Here is a 10252-nt window from a genome sequence, read left to right as displayed (position 1 = left end):
GTACGTTTGAGACACTGTCACAGTGAGCTTACTATTATATACTCGTATCAAAATATCGGAAAATGGCTTACTTACTTTTTATAACTTTTATACATTATGTACCTAAACTATCTCTAAAAGACCATATCCTATTTGGTTGATTTTATAATCAATTCCTGATTCCGGATCCTTTGTGCTCTCTACATTTATAGGTTCTGCTACTTAATTAGGTACCTATACGGACTAAGGAGATAATAAGTATAATATAAACAAAAGATCGTGAGCTTTTTTTCCTACATGCTGATGCACGCGCCACATACATCCACATAATATATATTATTATGTAGAGCTTAGACCTCGAACGATGCTAAAAGTTAACGGGTTATTGGGTCGCCGGGGCAATGCGCTCACGGCTATCTTTATTTACAAACTCGACACAAAAACTCCTATCACAATCATAACTGCCACTCTGAAACCCAATCGCGTTTGAACAGCGGACAACCAACTTAAAATAGGAAACTAATCTTAATAACGTATCTACACATGCATTATTAATGCTAGCGTTTTATTGCACATTACAACTGCAACTCCAGAATAGTTGTACTCGTGGTAGGTCGTAGCCTGTCTGAGAGTACCGCTATCTCCGCAAATAAATAAAAAATGCATCGGAGACTGGGTACATAGCGGGGCCCGCGAGCGGAGCCCGCAGTGCGCCTCCAGCCAGCAGCCGCGATGGTCAACTACAAGCGCGTCGTGTGCGAGGTGGCCGTGGTGCTGGCGCTGGTAGCTGCCGTCGCCGCGGCACCCACTTCTAATCCTGACTGCCACTACGACCAGCGGCAGAACGGTTCGGAGAACTACCGCCTAAACATCGACGGCGTTGTGATCGCCGTCGCTCCTGCAGACTCGCTCCTGGCCGCGGCTTCGGAGATCGATCTGAGCGACCTCCTGGACCTGTCGGAGTTCGACGGGCCGTCGTCGCAGAAGCCGCAGCTGGAGCCGAAGCCGGAGGACGGCAAGCCGCAAGAGAAGCCCCAGGACAAGCCGGAGGACAAGCCCGACCTGTCCATACTCGACGTCAGCCAGAACACAGTGAAGGAACAGAAACAAGCTTTCACGAGGAAGCAGGAAAAAGCACACAGGTAGGTAAATGCAGCAACTACTTATCATAGTAAAAAAAAACTATTTATAGCCTTTGCTCATCTAGAATAATAATCGAACCTCGTACCTAGCTGTGTGGCTTAGCAGTGCCTAGCCGTATTAATTTGTTGATAAGTTGAAGCAGAATTTTTATATTCTTATAATTATACAATTACACGAATCAATTTATCTACCGATAAAAAAACCTTAGACAGATTAAAAATGATATTGCGTGTGTGCCATACTGCCATATTCCCACGTAGCAGACAAAAGTAAGGTGTTACTGTTACCGTTAACGTTATAACAGTTAAGATAAGAGCGTCTCGAATTTTATGGAAGATGAGAATCGAGGCGGTTAACTTTACGCCCACATTTCAATTATGCTATAAATCGTAACTTTGCCTAATCTGAATCAATTTGAAAAGTAGGTAAGTACCTGTTTAAGGAGAAGTTTTTCCATGGAACTATGTAGGTATTACCTACTGGCAAATATTCAATTAGTTGTCTCATTTAGAAATTTGTCGTAGAACATTGAATAATTTAATTCCTTGTTAAATTACTTATTTAAAGGAATTTCGGGAGATTTAATTTTAATAAGGACATTAATTCCAATTATTGAGAATGACTTGGCAATGGTAAAAATTTCTTACTGTCTTAATGGATCTTAGTTTATCTTAATTTAGCGAGAATTAACTTTATTATATTTGTCTGCAGATTGAAGAACCGCCTTGCTCAATTCCTGCTGCCCCTGCTGAGAAAGACTCGCCACCACTAAATGGAGAGCCCCAGCATGACAACTGATGCATATAAGCCTAATAAGGCCATCCTTTAAAGAATAAAATATGCACACGGTGCGCGCAAAGCACAGCCCGGAAATGCAGAGCTGGTGTGTTACTGCCCTAAAAGTACCGTTCCAAGACTTGCCTATTAAATACTTAATAAGAAATAACGTTAGAAACATGGATGTTTAGCATATTATGTGTGCAACCGACGGTCCGTTAAGCAAGACTTAGCCACGAGTGATATTGTAATGCATTTATAGGTATTTATTTTAGTATTAAGTTAATTAGTAAGCTAGGATGTATAAATCGTTTTGTTGAAAATAAATGAAAATTCTTATTGAAAAATCCCTAAATTATGATTTTTATTTTGTCTCTTACGTCTTAAGGGGCCCACTGATTAACAGTCCGCCGGACGGTATCGGCCTGTCAGTTAGAACAAAATATTGACAGTTCCGAACAACTAAAATAAATAAATAAATTTCGGAAGTCTTATCACTTACCTTATCTTCTTCTTTGTCGTTATACTCTTTGCAGAGTGTAGTGGACAACTGCTGACATCAGGCACAGATAATATGTTGATTGCCGTAACGTACGATTTCACGCCATTTTCCGCGGTTGGAGGTCATTCTGGCAAATGCGTCCATTGGTCTTTCGGCCATGGCAGATTTAATTTGGTCAGTCCATCGCATAGGTGGCCCTTTACGCGGTCTTGTTCCGTTTGCTTTGCCCTGCACCACTAATAGACGCTCTATGCCATAGAGCGTCTTATATATAGTGGTGCAGTGAGCAGTGAACTCCATAGAGTCTATGGAGTCATTGTTTCACCTTACCTTACCTATCCAGAAATTATAACTAGGTATATTTTTGGTATCGTCTTGGGTCGTCCCATTAGTTTTTCGTCAAGTTCTTAAATTAGTCCTATTCTGCTTTCGTCACTCATTCTACATTGAAAGCCACCGACGATTGTGACGAATGTAGAAAGAGAGAGAATAGGACTAATTTGAGAACTTGACGAAAAACTAATGGGACGACCCAAGACGATACCATATTTTTTTAAACTGAAATACATTTCATATAAGTAGGTAGGTACTAAAGAAAAAGTGACCAAGCCCTCCAGTAGCCTTTAGCGCCTTTAGCTTACGCCCTAGACTGGACCAAAAAATACAACACGTACGATTTTGTTTGATTTGTTTCCAAAGTTGTATTAATTATATTATAGATGGTCAAGCAAATCTTGTCAGTAGAAAAAGGCGCGCAATTCAAATTTTCTATGAGACGATATCCCTTCGCGCCTACATTTTTCAATTTTGCCGCCTTTTTCTACTGACGAGATCTGCTTGACCAAGTATATATACCATCGCCCACACTGTTAACTGTCAGTTCGTAAACCTTATTACAAGAGGCATAAGGCCCACCGATGGACATGCAGTTAAGACTGTTAAGAGTACTACTGTTTATATATTATTATGTATTTGAGGTCTAATTCAAACCGCTCTCAAATCATTAATAAAATAATTGTGGTGGTTAAAGGCCTTTGTAAATAATATGCATTTTAGTAGTAGTAGTAGTAAAATACTTTATCTACACACATATCATAAACTGTCTATGATGCCTTCAAAATCCGTAAATAATGGCCCACATTACGATAAACTGTTTTGTTACAGCAAATTTCTTATCTGTGAAAATGTGGTAATAGCTTCATTACTATATCAAAATCGATTTGGTAATGCAATTCAAATTTCGAACATCTCTGAAAAAAAAAGTAATTTGATTTGACCCCTATTCTAATATCAGTCGAGATGACGTTTTATTCGAAATCAAATGACAATTGCATACAATATTGACAAATCTCGCATGTAAGTTGGTATCGGACGATATGGTAACCGACCCCGACTCTAGTTTGTCTCTGAATTAAAAAAAAACTACGGATGCGTGACGTGCGTGAAAAAAGTTTTCATTTGCCGCCATTTGACGTACAATTTATCTTTTAATTAGTTTGTAAGTAAAAAATAATTTGTTTTGTTATTTTTAAAGAAACTATAACAAAAGTTTCATGTAAAATGTGCGATAAAGATATTTCGGAGACGCCATCTCATATCCGCGAGTTCCGCCAGAGAGCAAAGTCGGCTGTAATATAAGGTTAGGTGGAATATATCATAGAAAGTTTATAATATGTGTGTAGATAAAGCAGTGTATGTAACTCTACATAATTAGGCATTAAAACACTCGTGTGATACTATTATGAAACTCATTTCATTCGTTTCATAAACCCACACTCGTATTTTAATGCCTTTCATTATGTAGCAGTCACATAAACTACTATTATTGTACAAAAAGAAACATAAAACATGAAAGAACACACATCATTAGTACAAAGGCGAACTTATCCCTTAGTTTAGTTTTGTCAAAGTGATTCTACTTTAACGAATTTGGTCTGTAACTTCAGAATAGCATGATTCCTGAAATGTTTGAATCATACCATTAACTTTATTAGTTTTATTCATGTCAATAAAACTTTTGGAAGTCTAATAGGTATTATATAATACGCATTAATGCTGTAAGTACAAGCTTATTAATTCGCGGCTCCGACCGCGTGGGATACGGTCAGGGGTCAGGGTGCGTAGTAATAGCCAAGATGACAATAGTTGGCTCCATGGCGAACGTTTGAACCATCCGGCCACAAAACAAAGAAGTGCGCGGCGCGTGCTTTATTTCGTGAGTGACTTACGGCATGACCGTTGAAGCGTTTCGTTCGCTACGGGACGTAATCGATTGGCATGTTGGCTACGCACTCAGTGCCACTTGATGCCCTCCTTCCCCCAGGGAGTAGATCTCCAAAAAATAATATACTTATATTACTTAAGGTACTTACCTAATCTGTATCGTATCCATCCCCTGAGCGTAAGTTCACACTGAAAACATGATCTTTAGAGCATACATTAAAGTGATTTCATTAAGATTAACTGCTATATACAATATCAACTAATGTACGTACCTACGTACGTACGTAACGTACGAACAGTAAACTTTACTGCTTGGTTCGATAGGCTCATATAGAACTGTTTAAAGCATTAATCGTTAATGCAATTTCAATTGTTTTAAACGATTGTTTTTCTCAGTGCAAGCTCTACAATGCCGAATTTAATTAACATCGGTCTAGAGGCCGAATTTAAGTAACATAGTAGGTATACCTACCTACTTATTACTTACTAAAGATAAGTCACCTATAAAATATAATAAGGAAAACGCCAATATATAACTTCATCATTCACGACATACCTTTATAAGACAAAGGTTCCCTCTTGTAGCTTATTATCGGGGTTTGCAAATCTAGCAAATTTATTCAGAGTGGATTTGTTACGTCTGGCCATGTTCTGATAGGTGAATAAGTAGGTCATGGAACAATGTTGTACTATGAGACTAACCCAAAAAACCGAAAAACAATATTTATATAACTTGGCAAAACACATTAAGTATATCGATGTGTTTTATGAAGCAACTGATTTTTTTACGCGATTTAGTAGTTGGCTCCATAGTAAAATCTGTCAGTATGACCTACTTACACGTCAGTCACGTGACCCTCAGAGTATGGTCAGCCAACAAAACCACCCTGTATATATTAGTAGGTACCTAGATCAAGTGTAAGCGCAGAAACTCGGTTATCGTATCGATGACCCGCGGCCACTGTCGCGCTTCTTGTGCCCATTGTCGTCAGACAAGCGGCAAATGACGGGTTAGGTTAGGCCTCATCCGGCTACCGCATCAGTGTGATAACCGCCATAACCGATCAAGACGACATTTCAAGTCCGCCGGAGCAACAAGAGACTTCTAGATAATATACTTATTCTAGATAAAAACTTATTACTTAGTCTATTCATTATTACTCCCGCACCCGAAAGTTCGATAGTATAGCAGGAGACCTAAAATCGCCCAAAATTGGTTCCGGTCTAGTTTCCGGGAGATCAAAAATACTTGATACAAATCACCAATTGATGTTCTCAATTTTTGGTACACAGATAAACAATACCTAATCACAAAACAAATACTTGTCAACACTATATCACATTTGCTTTGTTTAATTTAATTTTCTGATGTGATGAGCACTTGAGCATTGTCCTATTTTAAACCCTAGCGATAACCGGATTGACGGGAGTTCTAGATCTCTTTTGAGGCTTTCCTCTTGCGTTAACTTAGGGAACGTTTTCCAGTAGGGTTCTATATCTTACGGAGTAAGAGTATCAGGTGATTTTCCTCCCAAAACCTAATAGCCATTGTCTTATGCCTTAGCCATTTAGGTGGGCCTATTTGTCTTTCATTCTTTGTGCTCGAATAATGAAAGTGTTACAAGACCTTTATGAGCGATTGTTTTGTTGTAACAATAGATGTAACTATCTACATCAGTGGCGACGCTATTGTAAACAAACACTATAGCCTTAGCTCTCTTCCCACGAACACTTCGTAGTTGCCAACGTTCAAGTACAAACTCTATCTTTCACGTAAATTAACGACGACCCTATACTATAAGTTTTAATAATACCTAAACAAATACACCGTTGCGACCTCTTAATGAGCGGGTAAAAATTGTGTGTCCATTACTGCGTGCGCAGCGCCAGGGACCGAGATCATGTTGTGTTAACCGTTACCGTGTGCTCGTTTCATCCGACGACTGGTTCGCGGGAGCCCGGTAAAAGCGGCGCGGGCGCCCGCCGCGCGCAGTCTCCGCCGGGACACCGCACCACACGCGCGATGCTGCACACACTGGCCTTCGCGACCTTGCTGGCGGCCGCCGCCGCCGCGCCCGCCACCTACGACCAGCGGCAGGACGGCGACTTCAACGTCCGCGCCGACGTCCAGAATGTCGTCCTCGTCATCGCCTACCCGGACAAGATGAAACTGCCGATCACCGATATATTCGGCGGCGGCCTGAAAACCAATAAGCAGGATGAGTTCCAGGAGCGCGCGGACGTTAGGGTGATGGAGGCGTTCGTGGAGCCTAGCACACCGTACAGGGTGGATATCGGGTCGGACAGCGAGCGGTTCGCGGACACCGACGGTCGGAACGTCGTCGTCGAGATCGCCGGCCGACGAAGGTTTGAAGCCGAGCCGCAGGAGGCCGAGAGCGACAAAGAGGAATACAAACTTCTGGGAGCTCAGGAGCAGTGCGGACCAGACCGGGAGCGCGACCCCGTGACGCTGGTGTGCCGAGCGATAGCGCCCGCGGCCCCGAAGCCCGAGGCGCCTCAGCCCGAGCTGCCGCAGCCCGAGCCGGCCGCGCAGCCCGAAGCACCGGCATCTCCTACCGAGCCCGCAGTCGTGCTCATCTCCTCATAAATCGATCTCGCCATAAACCCGTACTGTTAAGTTATTTATTGCCTATTTTAAGCTATCTAAGTTTGTGACTTTTGAAGTAAAATATTTTTACTGAATTGCGTTTGTGTACGCGTGTTATTATTCCCTTTTACATTTTCTAAAATACCTTTGACTATGAATAAGTCGTTTTACCTACTATTACGTATATAGCTTATTAATAAAGCTAGGCATATTATAGATAACCCAGGTATGCAAATGAAGGAGCACATTCTAACGAGAATAAGTAGAGACCATCATTGTTTACGGTATGTTCGCAATTCGCACGCGATTCTCCACGATTCTCACAAGCGCGCAGTCGCATACAAATGTCAAAACATAACATGCAGATAACTCTACATACATACATCCATTATCAGTTAACTATTTATATACTCTATGAAAAGAACTCTAGATTGGTCACATTTACTTTCCTTATATGATAAATTAAGTACCCAATAAGTAGGTTAAAAACTGGGACGACCAATTTAAAGCGTGCAGTGAATAATATAATCCTAGCGTTGTTTGCCCATTATTAGATATGGGCCTCCTCAATGTTTATCCAGTAGGTACTGCATGTCGCTTGCTATTTCCCACCTATTCGCCATAAAATGCGTCCTTATCGTCCTGTCACCACCTTTTCGCCCTGCCTTTACTACGGAGATCTGTTCTGTTGTGTGCCGTTGGGTCCCCTCAGCTATAGCAGTTTTGGCCCACCTTTCTAGACTAAAATGGGCTATGTATAATCCAATATTATTGTAATCGTTACAAATACATAGGTATACTTATTATTTTACGCAGCCTAGCTGCAATAGACTAACAAAACACACTGCGCTGGTTTCATGCTCGAGCAATTTTAATAGGCGTCGGCATTGCTTTTCCTTTCCATTCTTAAGCTGCGTACCTACTTAACTAAGTAATATTACTAACCAGCCAAATGCGAGTTAATTTAACATATTCGCTGCGTTAGGGGAAGCATTTGGCCGTATTTGATGGCCAAGTCATTAGGTATACGTATTAAAAATTAAAGATATCTTATTGATACGGTTTAACACCCCCTGGCACTAACTAAAATAACCGACTTGGTTTCACATAACATCTCAAAACTTTTTGGTAGTAGAAGAATTGCATTGCGAGACTTGCATCTTTTTACATGTAATGTTTTTGATGGGATAATTATATGAGGATGAATAATATTTGTTTTGAACACGTACAGACACGATGACGATAATAAATATTTTGTCGATTATAAAAGTCGTTATCGATTCTTTAGTATCCCATCACTAGTGTTATATCAGCCTGTGCGGCAAGGGAAGTATATTCCCGTAAAATTAAGGGTCTTGAAAAATGCCTATATCTTTTGTAATTTTATACAGATCCGCGGGCGACGCCAGCTGTATATACACAAATATACAGAAGGATATAGTCTATTGATTAGAATGACTTTTAGTTCAAATCGATAACATTCCAGGTCTGTAGGGACCTTTAAAGTCGGGACATGGTACGGGAAAATTTAGGTCGTGCCGCAAATTTGGCTTTCTCAATACGGGAAGTATATGACTCGTAAAGCACTGGCAGTAAGTTTGGGTTTTGCGCTTCCGCACCGAATGTGTTAAGATACCTCGTTTACCAGGCTGACCCAACCCACAATCTAATATAGGTAGTCTTTACAATTGGACAGCTTGTGGCGAGTTAATGGGGAATAGCGACCCCACGTACCCGAGTGCTCCTAGGGGAACTCTGTCCCCCGAAAGGGTGGGACAAGATACTTTGCCTCTGGCTTGCCTTAGCCGGCTGCCCAAAGTGAAGTCGCGAGAGCTGCGTTCTCGAGTGTAGGTAGATGTAGAAACGTAAGTGGCGAGTTGGCTATATGTTTTAAAGTGCAGTGACACCACACCTCTCTACCCTCAGCCTTCACACCGATGTTGCCCTAGATGACACTTTTTGTGGAGGCCCATCTTGTGGCAGCGTGTCACCGTCTGCCGGAAATAAAATTACATACCGTTTTATTAGGCAGGCGTCCAGGTGTTTATCACATAGTACTTACCTATTTAGTCCATCGCTTTCACCCAATAGCCTAATAGTTCATTTTCCTGAAAGACGTCCTTACATGCACCCTGGTGGGTGCTGGCTCTGATTGCGTCCTATTACACGGGCATGGGCAGCATCCGCTCGGTGTACCTCTTACAATTTACTTCTTACTAAAGTGTAACAAGGGTCTCTACGTGTTGGCTTCGGCTCCGCGTACGCTTCCCAAATGTCCGGAACACCATTGTTCCGTGATGGGTAAAGGCAAAGATAATAAGTAGTTAGCTAACTAATACTATAAGCAAAGAGAATAGACAGTATAGAGGGGTCCTGTCATAGTAAATTTTGTAGTCACAGTAAATTTACTGCCATCTATCGACAGACGTCTAAAACTCAAAATGAAAACGTATAAAATTATCAAAAAAATGTATATATATGTATATGGATAAATGATTTTATATTTTTTTTATCATTTTGACCCATGTTCATTCACTGATATCTATGTGTTAAAATTGTTAAATATGAAACGGTGTCGTCACGCCATCTAGCCGAGCATAGGCTAAAGGTGTGTGCGCCATCTATCCGAGAATGACTTTTTCTTGATTTCCGAGGCACGTTTTTTCCTTAGACTTTATTCATCTTATATGAAGTTACATATGTCTTTGCTATAAGTATAGGTACATTTTACTGGACAAGCTCTGGGTCTATACGATGGTTACATTGGTGATATAATTAATATCTATATCCATAGAGGCTTATAATTTTATTATGTGTCGCAGCGTAAAGTGTGAAGTGATGACGTCCTTAATTCGAATATATTAGTTATGTGTACAGGCACTTGCCTTATGCAATATTTGTACCTTGTTGCAATCCTGATTTACCTTTAAGGTAGGTACAATTTATTTACGTGCAATAACATTATCTATACGACATTGTTCAAAGCGTCTACAGGGTGGAAATGCAACAACGATAATCTT

At 40.8% G+C, this 10252-nt stretch overlaps 2 protein-coding genes across 2 annotated transcripts; both read left to right on the top strand.

Moving 5' to 3' along the window:
- The first annotated feature begins 495 nt into the window (after positions 1 to 495).
- LOC134793267 (uncharacterized) lies at positions 496 to 2254 on the top strand. Its single transcript, XM_063764832.1, has 2 exons — positions 496 to 1121; positions 1834 to 2254. Exons 1-2 carry the CDS (start codon positions 712 to 714, stop codon positions 1892 to 1894), a joined length of 471 nt encoding a protein of 156 aa, XP_063620902.1. The 5' UTR covers positions 496 to 711; the 3' UTR covers positions 1895 to 2254.
- A 4087-nt stretch (positions 2255 to 6341) lies between these two features.
- On the top strand, positions 6342 to 7327 carry LOC134793266 (uncharacterized). Its single transcript, XM_063764831.1, has one exon. It carries the CDS (start codon positions 6648 to 6650, stop codon positions 7230 to 7232), a length of 585 nt encoding a protein of 194 aa, XP_063620901.1. The 5' UTR covers positions 6342 to 6647; the 3' UTR covers positions 7233 to 7327.
- The last annotated feature ends 2925 nt before the right edge of the window (positions 7328 to 10252 follow it).

The sequence above is a fragment of the Cydia splendana genome, chromosome 8 (assembly GCF_910591565.1).
Source record: "Cydia splendana chromosome 8, ilCydSple1.2, whole genome shotgun sequence".
NCBI classification, from domain to species: domain Eukaryota; kingdom Metazoa; phylum Arthropoda; class Insecta; order Lepidoptera; family Tortricidae; genus Cydia; species Cydia splendana.
This window is presented reverse-complemented; position numbering and strand designations above follow the sequence as displayed.

Coding starts and splice junctions, on each gene's coding strand:
- LOC134793267 (XM_063764832.1), top strand. CDS start 712: ATGGTCAACTACAAGCGCGTCGTGTGCGAGGTGGCCGTGGTGCTGGCG. Junction 1,122..1,833: donor AAGCAGGAAAAAGCACACAG/GTAGGTAAATGC, acceptor ATTTGTCTGCAG/ATTGAAGAACCGCCTTGCTC.
- LOC134793266 (XM_063764831.1), top strand. CDS start 6,648: ATGCTGCACACACTGGCCTTCGCGACCTTGCTGGCGGCCGCCGCCGCC.